The following is a 14,533-nucleotide window of genomic DNA, read 5'->3' as shown; positions in this document are numbered from 1 at the left end:
TTTGTGCTGTTGATGTATTTAGCTCATAGAGAATTGTCTGGACTAGATATATCTAACATAACTGACCCCTGCAGGTCACTTATATGAAAGCACTGCGAAACTTCATCTGCTGTTGGCTTGGCTTTCTCAGGGCGGCTACATGGACAGCTATTGACTATAAAGGTATGTTCACACACAAACTCAAAAACGTCTGAAAATATGGAGCTGTTTTCAAAGGAAAACGTTTTTTAAGCCACTAGCGATTTTTGCTTCGTTTTTTACGGCCGTTTTTGGAGCTGTTATCAATAGAGTCTATGAAAAACAGCTCCAAAAACGTCCCAAAAAGTGACATGCACTTCTTTTTCGCGGCCGTTTTTTTACACGGCCGTTTTTCATAACAGCCGCGTAAAAAAATGGCCCGTCAGAACAGAGCGCCGTTTTTCCCATTGAAATCAATGGGCAGATGTTTGGAGGCGTTCTGCTCCCGATTTTTCGGACATTTTTTGGGCGTTTACGGGCCGAAAAACGGCCGAAAATAGACCGTGTGAACATACCCTAATGGTCATCCAGGCATCCATACAGCCGCTGGAAAGTCCTAGTAATATGCCTTCAATGTCTGTGCTAAGCCAACCTCTTTAGTCTGGTCACACCACAAATTATATCCCAATAATTAGACAATACTGTTCTTTGTCCTGGGTGCACAAGTCAAAAGTGCACAGCATATTGTCTCCAAACAACTGCTCATAATGGATGCCCAGCAGCGTCAGACTGGCCAACCGGAGGATCCTCTGGTGGGCCAAGGCAGCGAGCTGCTTTTATCCGGCAGCGGAACATAGACATTGTCTCTCTGCCCCGCTGCTTACTATTGTAGGCAGGGCCAGCATTAGGGGGAGCTGGGCAACTGTGGGGCACTATTTACCAGGGGGGCTTTGTGACGCTATCTACTAGGGGGGCAGCGTGGCACCATATACTGGGAGAGAGCTGTGTGGCACTATACAGGGGGAGGGCTGTGTGGCGCTATCTACTGGGGGGCTGTGTGGCACTATCTACTAGGGGGGCCATGTGGCGCTATCTACTGGGGGCTGTGTGGCACTATCTACTGGGGAGGGCTGTGTGGCACTATACAGAGAAGAGGGCTGTGTGACGCTACCTACTAGGGGGGCTGTGTGGCACTTTACATGGGGAGAGCTGTGTGGCACTATCTACAGGGGGATGTGTGGCAATATACAGGGAGAGGGCTGTGTGGCACTATCTACTAGGGGGCTGTGTGGCACCATCTACTAGGAGGAACTGTGTGTGGCACTAGCTACAAGATGGGGGGCTGTGTGGTACTATCTACAAGAGGGGGCAGTGTGTGGCACTATATACAAGAGGGGGGGCTGTGTGTGGCACTATCTACAAGAGGGGGGGCTGTGTGTGCCACTATCTACAAGAGGGGGGGCTGTGTGTGCCACTATTTACAAGAGGGGGGCTGTGTATGGCACTATGTACAGCGAGCTGTGTGTGGCACTATTATTGTGGGGCCTAAAGGGGGTACTTTTATAGTGTGTGGCACCAAGGGGGCATTATTTCCATCTGGGGCACTATAAATGGTGAGGTTTTTATAAAGGGTGGGGAGGTGCTAGAAAAGCGAGAAGCCAAGGATGTTTGTGTTGCAAATTCTACAGAGACAATTTGTAGTCGGGAGAAGGCGTCAGGGCAATCTGGGCCGGATCGAAAAGAAAAAGTGTGCGACTCCAATCTGAGAAGACGTCACCGGTGAGTCACTGTATTTCCCTGCATTGTATTAAAGGAGTGTTCACATCTTAGACATTTATGACATATCCACAGGAAATGCCAAAAATATCTGATAGATGCGGGGCCCAGCTCTGGGACCTGCACCTATATCAAGAACTGGCCACAGAATCCAGGTGGAGACTATTGGAGAGAGTGTCACGCGTGCGCGCAGCTCTCTCTATTTTGTTGTATGGTTTTTATGGAAACAGCCGAGCAGCTCTTGCTCGGCTCTTTCCGTAACTCCCATTGAACAGAATGGAGAGTGCTGCGCGCATGCGTGACCCACTCTCCACTAGTCACCTGAATTATGCGGCCAGTTCTAGATATAGGTGCAGGTCCCAGAGCTGGGCCCCGCATCTATCAGACAATTTTGCCATCTCCTGTGGAAATGCCATAAATGCCTAAGATGGGAAAACGCCTTTAATATGTCTGCAGAGCGCTTGTGTAGGACTTGTGTCTACCACTATATGCTCACTATGTGGTGGTAATATTGCTCGTTGGTTTACTACACAATTAAGAGGGGTTGCATTAGTTCTATAGAGCGGACTTGTTGGCCCCAAGAATTATTTCCTCTGGTGGGCCCAAGGTACTCCAGTCCGACATTGCTGCAGAGTATTACCCCTATGCAGAGAATACTCACAGTAGTGCCTATACAGATGTAGTCACATAGTGCCAACCAAAATAGTTCCCATACAATGGTGCCAGGGCCAATAAAATATACAGCAGTACCCATACAATACTGTTCCACTTGTGTGAGCTGCTCGCTACAAAGGGAAATTACCTTGAATCTTAAAAAAAAATTAAAACTAATTCTGTAATTTAAATGTTTTAGTTTTAGTTTTAATTGATTGTTTGTTTTTTTATAAACTATAATAAAAATAAAATAAGACAACATCCATTACATAGAATTAGACAAGACAGGGAGTAATGATTTAATATAATATATAAAATATTTATAACATTTACTGTGAGTTTGCCAAATTGTATTTCGTACATACAGAGAACTGTTTATAAACCAGAAACATTCTTAGAATTGACATTTAGCTTCTATAGCCTTCATTACACAATGTTGCTTTTTGTTCATTTTCATGCAGAACTTTACTCATAGCTTTGAACAGTTGAACCAGAGTGGTAGCTGGGCTTTCCTTCACCTGGGCCGAGGTTTTTGTTCACTTCCTTAGGCTTGTTTTTAAATACCCTGAACAAAACACACAAGACGGAGATTCTAAATTTGTCAACTAAGGCTGAGTTCATACCAGTGTTCGGCTTTCCATTGTTCTGCTCCGTTAGAGGAGCAGAACATCAGAAATACTGGAAGCGCCAGTTCCGTTGCACGATGGACACCATCGGCAGCCGAGGGCCCCTAATGACTTTAATGGGTTCCGTTGGGGTGTCTGCGGTTTTACCGGTAACAATGGCGCAACATGCTGAGCTATTGTTTCTGGTATTTTCGGCTGGATTTGTGATGGATGCCCCTAACGGAGCCTCCAACGCAGATGGCCTAACTGCTTTTTTTGTGCACCACAATAACTTAGTTATGATCTAAGTGCTATGGAAAATCCCATATAACGTGACAAATTCAGCTCTAATACTCAGCTCTATTATGATTTGACTTAAAAGGAAATAGCACAAATGACGTATATGGTTGATATATCTATATGTATGGTAGATTTAACACACAACTGGATATTATAATATAGGACTAATGGTTGATAATATAGAGCAAATTAAGCGGCATAGCAGTAATATATGTTATAATATATGCTGATTGCCTGGGTGACCACAGAGAATTGTCCATAGGTTCCAAAATGGCTGACAGTGGTTGCACCCTTCAGTTATAGGAGGATGAGCTATTTTGGAGCACAAGCTGCTGCTCTAAGAAGTGAAATACTGATCTGAGTAAGAGACCATTTATCAATAAGAATAAGTTTGATTATGTAGGTGGTGCAGCGCAAGAACTACAGAGTCATGGAATGAAAGCGTGTGCCCTGTAATGCACCAGTTGCGATATTTGGTCATGCAAGACACCGTACAATACATCATATTTTAAATAGTCTTGACCTTGGTGTTCCAGTTTTGCCATCATGGATACATTGTCCTTTAAAAACAAAGACAAAAGCATATACATTAAAAGTAAAAATAAAAATAAAAAGTACAGAAGCAATAATAAGTATGGGTATCTTGTATATATCTTGTAGAGAACGTTCCATAGAATCTCTGATAACTTCTCCCTTTCCAGTCTCCTGTCCCTAGTCTTCCTTATAAGACCACAACCTAATACCCCAATATCGTATTGTTACCAGCGTCAATTTGGCCACCAGATTAACAGAGGATGCCATGATGGGCCCAGGCTCTGAAGCGAAAGTCCAGCAGAAGAGAACTATATCTGGAGCCAATCACTTGCTACTAAGGTCTATTTCTTATAGGATGACTCACAAATATCCTATTAGACCTGATTGATGATATGTCATGGATGTGGATATGTTCTGTAACGATGAAGGGTGGAATCTCTGATTTATTTCCTCCGGTGGACCCAAGGACACCTGAACCAATGCTGTTTGGTCCCATTCACATTGTGTTTGTGCTATCCGCCTATCGTATACGCTTTTAAACGCTAAAAAAGTATTGAAACGTATTGATCAGCATATACATAGACTATTGATGGGTCAAACTTAGACCAAAATAGCATCCGTTTGGTCTATGTTTGTCATGGTTTACGTTGGGACACTGTTTTTTTTAAAATACTAAAAAAATTTAGTCTGCTATGCTACTCTGTATTTAAAAGAAAAAGGTATACGTGACATAACGTTTTTTAGCATTGATCTCAATAAACGATGTATGCAAAGTTTTTTTTATATCAGTCTTCACTTTAAAAAAAATGGACAGAAATGTATACTGACGTATGAGTATAAAATAAATGTACACGCTATAAAGAAGTAAACAGAAAATGCTACACGTTTGTAGACGTTTTTAATGGTCCACGTTTTTACAAAAAAAACGTATATGCTCGGCAGATAGTACAGACGCAATGTGAATAGGGCCTTACCAGTGTTTTCTCCATGTTCTCTAATGAGGTCACTGGGCTTAATAGAAACTGCACTTGTTTGCAGATTTTGGAATTTTTATCTCTGTCATTTTCAAAGTTCACAGTTTAGAGGAATCAGTGACTATTATATAAAAAGTGAACAATGTTTGCACCGTTCCTTAATGGGAATTATATGATAGGAAAGTACCCCCAGGAATTAAAGTTTATTATTTTACCAAGTGCCATTCGATCACTGAATTTACTACTTTCACGGTCTCATACAGGTGTAGCAGTGCTGGATTCGTAAATTTTTGTCAAACATTTTTGTGCACTCTGAGATAAGATAACTTATAGGTTTACCTTCCACTCCAGTGTTAAATGTTAAACCGTAAATAACATGTTGTGATATCATTGTGAATTGTGCCACATGACAAACTCAACTCTACTATAGTACAACTGGTCCATCAAGTCCATCAAAGACACAGGTCCATCAAGTCCAACCTTTCCCAATAAATGACACGTCATTCATTGCTTGATTAGTTATAACCTCAATGCCATTCATCAGTAAATAATAATCTAGCCTTTTTTTAAATACTGACATAGCATCTGCCATCACTACCTCTTGGGGTAGGGCATTCCATAGTTTGACTACTCTAACTGTAAAGAACCCTTTCCTATATTGATGTCTGAAACATCTTTCTTCCACACGCAATGAATGTCCTCTGGTCTTTTGTCGAGTCCTTGGAAGGATCAGATCATGTGCTAATTATTTCTATTGACCACACATATGTTTATACATGTTAATAAGATCCCCTCTAAGATGTCTTTTTTTCAAGCTGAACAAGCCTAATTTCTCTAGCCTCTCATTAAAACACCTTCCATCCCATTTAATAATCTAGTTGATCGCCTTTGAACCCTCTCCAGTTCTCCTATATCCTTTTAATAATGTGGAGCCCAAAACTTAAATTCTATAATTAAGATGTGGCCTTACAATGGATTTATAGAGGGGTAATACTACATTTTAATCACAGGTTTTTATCTCTCTTTTTATACACCCTTAAATCATATTTGCTTTTGCAGCTGCTTCTTGACATTGAGTGCTGTTGCTTAGCTTATTTGTAACTATGAAACCCATGTATTCTGTAAGTTTTATTATATACATCCCATACTTTTCTTGGGGTTTCACATATAAAATGACGGGAGCCTGTTCTGTCTTTTTAGATAAACTGTGGCCAGAATTTACAATATGAGAAAACCAGTTATTTGGGAAAAAACTAGGTCTTCCATAGAATACTAGTCACAAGAACAGCATACATTAATATAATAGTAAACATTACCTGCGGACAATGTAGATCCATTTATTTTAACTGGGTGACTTCACCCTTATACGGTTCTCTCTGCACTGGTGCTGGTTGACATACCTTTAAAAAAAAAGACTTTTTTGAAAAACACAGACAGATCAAATGATCGAGGATTAAGTATTAGTGATCAAGAACCCGATCAAAGCTGATTATTACATGTCACAATAAGGCTTCATTCACATCTGCGCCAGGGTTTTGGTCTGACGTTCCGTCTGAGATTTCCGTCAGAACGGAACCCTAACTGTAACTAACGGAAACCATAGGTTTCCGTTTGCATCACCATTGATTTCAATGGTGACGAATCCGGTGCAAATGGTTTCCGGGTTTCCTTCGTTTTGATGGAATGAATAGCGTAGTCGACAGAGCAGTATTGTGTTAGCTTCACTATATGAGGTGCCATTTGTAAACAGAATATATGTTGTATTTTAAAAAAAAATCATCACAAAAGAAGTACTAATTTGCCACAAAATTGCATTACTAAATGGTATTTTGTCTTGTGGAATGGTATTCTGCCACAAAATGTTATTCTGTATTACAGAATGTAATGCCTCCATCATTTTCCAATACTTTGTTTATTGCACAGGGGGACCAGTTATATATAATTTTAGGTTGGTCATTTATGTGGTTGTTAATTTTGGTTAAAAAAAAGTCTAAATACTAAGATCAGAAAATGTAAGTCTCATATAGGAAGTGCAGAGGTAGCAGTCACATCCAGGCCCTGGTGCCTAAGGGGGGCCCAAAGACCCCTCTGCCACATAAGACACACCAGTATAATAAATGGCACATGGTAGGTGGGGGACTGTTTACAGATGCATTGGTGGTCCAGGAGGTCCAAGTTACCCCTCTGATTGGCCAAGCTAACAATTTACTATATAATTGGTTCTATTATCACTATTCATCAAATATAGGCAATGGACTGGCAAATTCCATTGACACATTATATGGATGATGATCAAAAGATCTAAACAATCTCATGCTTGGTCAAACTAACATTGTCTATGATCTAGTCCGAAGAGCCAAACGATACGGGATACCATTTTAAGATACTAAATACACTTTTATGTCACAGAATGCAATGTTGTAACCCAGAAAATACTTTGGTGGCATAGAATGACGTATTGTAATATAGAATATTATTTTGTGAAACAGAATGGCAACAAATAATTTTTTTGTTATTTTTTTTTTCAAAGAATTCTATTTTGTGACAGGTAATGTATTTTGTGGCACAGAATTGATTTTTTTTTTGACAGTTGGATCTAATCTAACTCAATTAAAATGTTGCTAATGTTTACAAATGGCACCTCATGCCACTGCAGGGCAAAATGCCGTTAAAACAAAGCAAACATGAGGTACTGCGTTTGATCATTAAGGATTAATAAGGTGGGTTGATCTATTCCATAATAAATTGGGCCAGTTATTTTTTTTGTGACGCTCTAGCGGTGTAACATGTGCACTTTACATGACATTACTTATCATGAAACATCAGACGCCGGTGGCTTCTGCGGCTATATATTGCAATCCAATGTAGGAAAGGAAATTATTTCTACAAACGCTTTTGCCATGAAGAGTGAAATCTTCACAGTATGCCTGAGCTTGCTGCTAGGTGTACATATTCAGTATGCGGATGCCTGTGACAAGCACATTATTATCTCCATAGGTGCAATACATCTATAGAGAATACAGATTCCTAACAATTTTTTTTCATATGGTGCCGCTGAGGAATTGGTGTAATAATTGCTATAGAAAGAAGTAAAAATGTATAGTATACCTAGAATTACAATGTTTACTAGGAAACTGTTACATTCCCACCTCAATGCGATCCAGCTCCCTCTGTCAGTCCCCCCAACTGCTGCCGCAATGACTCTCACGGCAGGGCTGGCAGGGATGCCATGCGGGTCGTACGTAGAGAAAATGACTGCCAGCCTGATAAGAGGACTAGGCTCCGTATTAAAAAACAGCAGCACATTAGCTTCGGTGCCAGTTATTAGGTTAATTCCCGAGCAAGGCTTGCGTGTTTCAGTCAATTTCTGTTTGAATTGGACTCTCTATTTGACCCGAATTGTTTGACTCCTCTCCAATGTTCCGCATACACGGTACTGCTACAATTCCATTACTGAATCTCGTCTTGTCTGGCTACTCTCCTGAAATACCCACTTCTGTACTGCATACCTGGCTCTGCTACATTACTGTTACCGACAGTGGCTTCTCTGACCAGGCTTTACGCCTCACCCCTGGTACCGAATCTGACTCTGTCTGACTTCCATTGACTATTTCTGGGCTCCCTGACCACGCTGTGGTTCCTACCTTCTGTACAGCCTTGCCGACATGTTTAAAGAGACGTTAACATTTTTCATAACACATAGCAATTGTACTTACAATTCTAATTCCAAGTGTCTGACCCCCCTATCCCGTTAGCTGTGATCTAGAGAACTAACCTACTAGACCAGTTATAAGCACCTAAGTCATGGGGCCAGCTGAGTACCTTGACCCTAATCCAAGTCGTATATAAGGGGAATGCTATAGATTAAATTGTGCCATCTGATCAGTTATTTCGCTGGGTATCAAAGAATTTAAATCATTGCATAAAATTTCTTTAGCACAGAGCATTAGTACTTTGCCCCACCCACACATATACCTGTAAAAATCTCAGCTGCCAGATGCCACCACTAGGGGGCAATCTGAACACATCTGTATATGGCTCATATTGACCTAAACTGGAGCCGCATACAGAACAGACCCCTAGAGGAGTTAGACTGGGTGCAGTTTTAGTGTCGTTTTTGCATTTGTTTTTTTAAATCAAAACTAGGCCTGGATGCAAAGAGAAGAAGTATACATATGTTTAGGATTTACTTCTCGTTTTGGGTAAAAAAAAAAAAGTTGAAAAACAAGAAATGCTGAGAAGTGTAGTCCAATTATAACATCAGTCAAGGAAGTAGCTGGCGCCTCCTCCTACTTGGATTTCAAAATTATTAAATATAGTTGGCAGCCTGGGGCAAAACTGCACAAAAAGAATTAAAAACAAATGTAATCATTTTATTGTACAAAGTGAAGGTCCCATATTAGGACATGTGGATTTCATGGAGGGGGGTCCCTATAAGCCAGAGAGGAGAGCCGCTAAGAAGTGGACTCTGAATATTACATGGATGGCCGTTGATCTGATTGACCACCATACAATAAAACAGTTGCAGTACAAATGGTCAGCCGACAGAAACTTTCCCCGGCAAAATCAGTCTTGAGAGCCAGCTCTCATATTAAAGGGGTTGTCTGTGATGAGACGACCCCTTTAAATCTCCCTTGACAGTGATAAACTGACTAAATCACGCTCTATATGCTTTTACCTCATCCCGTTTTAAGATCCTGCTGTAAACGTATTCAGCAAATGGTTTTCTTGGGATATATTTGCCGTGGCCGGGTAAAGTGTGCAGGGTACCGTTTTCATACACAACTCTTCCTCCAGCAATGGTGACCAGAGGGACTCCGTGGCAAACCATTCCCTCAAATATATTGAAATTCACAGCTTGATGATGAGTTTTAACCGAAATTGTCCTGCATAAAGTAAAGATAAGATCACATATGTATAACATCCAATATAGCATTACTAATGTTTCTATATTATTGTAAATATGAATGGCTCCTTTAACACAATAGTTTGAAAGATTGTATTTCCTTAAGAATGGGGCCATTTTATTGTCCTATTGTATTAATTGTGTACTGTGCCTTTACACACGGTGTCTATCTGATAACGAAGATGCCGAGCGCAACGGTTGCTGTGACATTGTTATAAAAAAGGTGGATCCTGGCTTGTTGTGTATAGAACATTGGCACCGGGATGTACGGCGGGACGCCATTTTGGGTTGCGTTTGCTAGAGTCCTGTAACAGGGGTCGTCATCACGCCGGGGGCAGCACTTTGTGTACAAAAAGGTGGTTAGCCCGCCAAACAGTGTTCAGTGTTGAAGGAGAGCAGGAGAAACCTGAACTGCGTTCTGAAAGGAATAGGATAGGAACAGCACAAAACCGTCATGCCAAGCACTGCAATCTGTGAGCTGTAGATAAGATAGGGTGGTGACTTTTGAGGGAGTGCGCTTCTGGCCATTTCTGTTTCTGCGGTGGACTAGAGCAGAAGAGCGTTGGGTCAGAGAGAGAGAGCTGAAACTGTAGCGTCATATGAGGCATGTGAAAACCGGGCTCGGCTGTATCTGTGCTAGGGCCTGAGCTGCAGCAGGGTCTCGAACAGCAAGCGGTTCGGGGGGGAGGTGGCCCATATTGTGAAGAGAGCTAGATAGGTCAGAGGAGGAACGTAAAGGAGACTTTCGGTACAAGCAAAACAGAAGAGTGAGCCGGCAGTGTCTAGCCACACGAAAATGATTTAGAAATAGCCAGTACTGGCCCAAACCATGCAGCCCTCATCTTGCGGCCCACTAGGCCGGAGCAGACTTCTCCTTGCATTAAGTGAGTGGTGCCCTTGGCCCTTGCACTACCGGTCACATAAAATAACAAGCCAGCTATCTTGCCAGCCTGCTCCACCTGTATAGAGTTGTAACTAAGTGCTGTACCTCCCACATGGGAAGAATATATGTAATCCTCGTGGTCGAGTGCACTACCAGTAACGGCAAACTAACTGTATATATTGTTAGGTCACTTCCTCCCCCCTCTATGTGTCGGATATATGATGAAGGGGACGGCTGCCTGGCTCAGTTCATTAGCTAAGCCAATCCCTTCTCTGTTATGGCTGGATGAATGTACCCCATGTCTACCCTACAGGCGCCCCTACACTTCTCCTTAGCCATGTGTACTGCAACTATTACTGGAGTGCTCTCTCACTTTCCCAGTTCAGTGTCAGCCAGGAGCGATCTCCTTCCAGTGTCGGTTGTACGTCTCCCAGCAATGACCCCTTTAATAATAAGATACTTATGTAACACAATATAGACAAACAATAAAATGTCGGCTTGGTGACATAATCCTCGAATTTGGAGAAGTTCAGTCCAAACATAAACTCTGTCCTACTGTATATTGCTCCCCAAAGCCAAGTTCTAAACTCTATTCCAGACACTCTGATAGATGGCCAGAATGGAGCCAGACAGGAACGAACACATTTTGTCCAGACTTGATAAATCTAGGTCAGCGAGCCCGTGCTGCTTTACCTGCTCCTCTGAAATGTTCTTATTTTGCCTTTAACCTTTTCTGATTGCACAAACAGTTTGAAGGGATTATTGCCACTTCAGACACATTTAATGGCGTTAAACTCTGTAATTTATAAGCCATGGAGTAAGAGCTGGATAAAGACGCCAGCGGGATGTTCCTGTGTGCACTTTGTCACTTCAGGAGAAATCTTGCTGATGAAAAGAGGCAGGGAACGCAGCGAGAGGCTTTACTAGGTTAAAGCGATGTTTTCTGTAACACTCTACTAAACAAACTCAAAAGCATCCAATTGTCTGCACACCTCCAAACATTTCACGGACAGTGATCAAATAGTTGTGACAAGTCCCATTAGTTCGAACATACTTAGTACGGTTGAAAAAAAGACACAAGACCATCAACCCCACCTATTATTTTCATGCCGTGTTGATCCAGAAGAAGACAATAGGATGCTACTGTGTATACTTATAGATGGGTAGTAAGGGCAGTGTCCTATTTTCTGGGCAAGAGTGTACAACTTTGTAAAACCGCTAAGGCAGAAATGCTCTTGTCGAGACGGTAATTGACCTCTATGGGGTAGAGAATATGATGGCACTGTATACAATTATATTTTCCTGCCTTATATGACATTGGGCACAGAGAGGCACATAGTGCACTCTGGGCGGTACAATTGCGAAGTTACAGTGAGACACTAAGGCCCTGTTCACACGGAGGAATTTGCAGGCAGAAAAAAATATGCCTCAAAATTCCTTCAAGAATATTGAGGCAGATTTTGACCTGCATGCACAATCTTGCCATGGCTTTCGCAGCATTTTTCACCCGCGGCCATTGCAGGCTGCGTGCAAAAAAATTAAGCGAAGAACGCTTTCTCTGCATCCCATTGATTTTAATGGGAGGTCAGAGGCGGAACCGCGGCAAGAATGATTATGCCGCTTTTTTTAACCGTGAGCGGCTAAAAGCTGAATTGTTGAAATGAATAGGACCCGTGCACAAAACAAACTAGAAAACGGTTCCCTCGATAAGTGGCACTTGAACACCTGGCAGAGGATAGAATTTAAAGATAGATATTTATGTTGCCCTGACCGAGGGCAGCATAAAGTAGTGACAGACACAGTGATTACAGCGGTTTGTCACTTGTTGGTAATTTTCCGTAGCTTGGGAGAACTTACATTTTAACTTTACCTTTTCATTTGTTGAAAACTACTGATCAGTGGCGTAACTACCGCCGTAGCGGCTGCTACGGGGCCCGCGGCATGAGGGGGCCCGTGTCGCCCGCCGGCACGGGCCCCCACCATGGCCGGAGGCTCCGCTAGCAGCCGCTATGGCTGCTACAGCGCGACGCCACTGAACACTACGGCAGAGCAGGGAGGTATCTCCCCGCTCTGCCATTAAACAAAAGACATGTGTGATCGCTGGCACTGATAGGGAGAACAGGGGACTGAAAGTCCCCTGAAGTTCTCCATCACAAACCTCGGACTTCCGGGGTCTGTGTCAGCAGCTCTGTAGAAATGAATGGAGCGCCGGTCGCGCTTGTGCGCATGCGTGACCAGCGCTCCTTTCATTTTTATTGAGCTGCGCAGACACCGGAAGTCAGAGGTCAGTCATGGAGAAGTTCAGGGGACTTTCAGTCCCCCGTTCTCCCTATCGCTGCCAGCGATCACACATGTATCCCCTATCCTGTGGATAGGGGAAACATGTCTTTTGTAGGACACACTGTAGGTTGAATTTTTTGGGGGTTTGGGTACGCTGTATGGCGTTCCCTACAGGAGGGGGGGGCTGTATCGCGTTCCCTACAGGGGGGGCTGTATGGCGTTCCCTACAGGGGGGGGCTGTATGGCGTTCCCTACAGGGGGGCTGTATGGCGTTCCCTACAGGGGAGGGGCTGTATGGCGTACCCTACAGGGGGGCTGTATGGCGTTCCCTACAGGGGGGGGCTGTATGGCGTTCCCTACAGGGGGGGCTGTATGGCGTTCCCTACAGGGGGTCTGTATGGCGTTCCCTACAGGGGGGGGCTGTATGGCGTTCCCTACAGGGGGGGGGGCTATATGGCGTTCCCTACAGGGGGGGCTGTATGGCGTTCCCTACAGGGGGGGCTGTATGGCGTTCCCTACAGGGGGGGCTGTATGGCGTTCTCTACAGTGGGGGCTGTATGGCGTTCGCGCCATACAGCCCCCTCTGTAGAGAACGCCATACAGTCCCCCCTGTAGATAACGCCATACAGCCCCCCCTGTAGGGAACTACGTTATCTACAGGGGGGCTGTATGGCGCTATCTACAGAGGGGGCTGTATGGCGCTATCTACAGAGGGGGCTGTATGGCGTTCTCTACAGTGGGGGCTGTATGGCGTTCTCTACAGTGGGGGCTGTATGGCGTTCCCTACAGTGGGGGCTGTATGGCGTTCCCTACAGGGGGGGCTGTATGGCGTTCCCTACAGGGGGCTGTATGGCGTTCCCTACAGGGGGCTGTATGGCGTTCCCTACAGGGGGGGGCTGTATGGCGTTCCCTACAGGGGAGGGGCTGTATGGCGTTCCCTACAGGGGGGGCTGTATGGCGTTCCCTACAGGAGGGGGCTGTATGGCGTTCCCTACAGGGGGGGCTATATGGCGTTTCCTACAGGGGGGGGCTGTATGGCGTTCCCTACAGGGGGGGCTGTATGGCGTTCCCTACAGGGGGGGCTGTATGGCGTTCTCTACAGGGGGGGGCTGTATGGCGCCATACAGCCCCCTCTGTAGAGAACGCCATACAGTCCCCCCTGTAGATAACGCCATACAGCCCCCCCCCTGTAGGGAACTACGTTATCTACAGAGGGGGCTGTATTGCGCTATCTACAGAGGGGGCTGTATGGCGCTATCTACAGGGGGGCTGTATGGCGTTCTCTACAGTGGGGGCTGTATGGCGCTATCTACAGTGGGGCTGTATGGCGCTATCTACAGGGGGGCTGTATGGCGTTATCTACATAGGGGGCTGTATGGCGCTATCTACAGGGGGGTTGTATGGCATTCTCTACAGTGGGGGCTGTATGGCGCTATCTACAGAGGGGTCTGTATGGTGCTATCTACAGAGGGGGCTGTATGGCGCTATCTACAGAGGGGGCTGTATGGTGTTATCTACAGGGGGGGTCTGTATGGCGTTATCTACAGGGGGTGCTGTATGGCGTTATCTACAGGGGGTGCTGTATGGCGTTATCTACAGGGGGCTGTATGGCGTTATCTACAGGGGGGGGGCTGTGTGGCGTTATCTACAGGGGGGGATTTAT

General features: G+C 44.2%; 1 protein-coding gene across 1 annotated transcript in view; it reads right to left on the bottom strand.

Annotated features, from left to right (window-relative positions):
* Positions 1-2,658: 2,658 nt before the first annotated feature.
* DPYS (dihydropyrimidinase) overlaps positions 2,659-14,533 on the bottom strand; it is a 69,145-nt gene continuing 57,270 nt past the window's right edge. The window contains exons 8-10 of the mRNA XM_075825839.1: positions 9,480-9,687; positions 6,118-6,201; positions 2,659-3,853 (exon numbers count right to left, since the gene is read on the bottom strand). Coding sequence (XP_075681954.1) covers positions 6,139-6,201; positions 9,480-9,687 — 271 coding nt within the window. The 3' untranslated portion in view covers positions 2,659-3,853; positions 6,118-6,138. The remainder of the gene's footprint in view (positions 3,854-6,117; positions 6,202-9,479; positions 9,688-14,533) is intronic.

Source organism: Rhinoderma darwinii, chromosome 5 (assembly GCF_050947455.1).
Source record: "Rhinoderma darwinii isolate aRhiDar2 chromosome 5, aRhiDar2.hap1, whole genome shotgun sequence".
NCBI lineage: Eukaryota > Metazoa > Chordata > Amphibia > Anura > Rhinodermatidae > Rhinoderma > Rhinoderma darwinii.
Note: the sequence above shows the minus strand (reverse complement) of the source record. Positions and strands in the feature narration are given on the sequence as shown.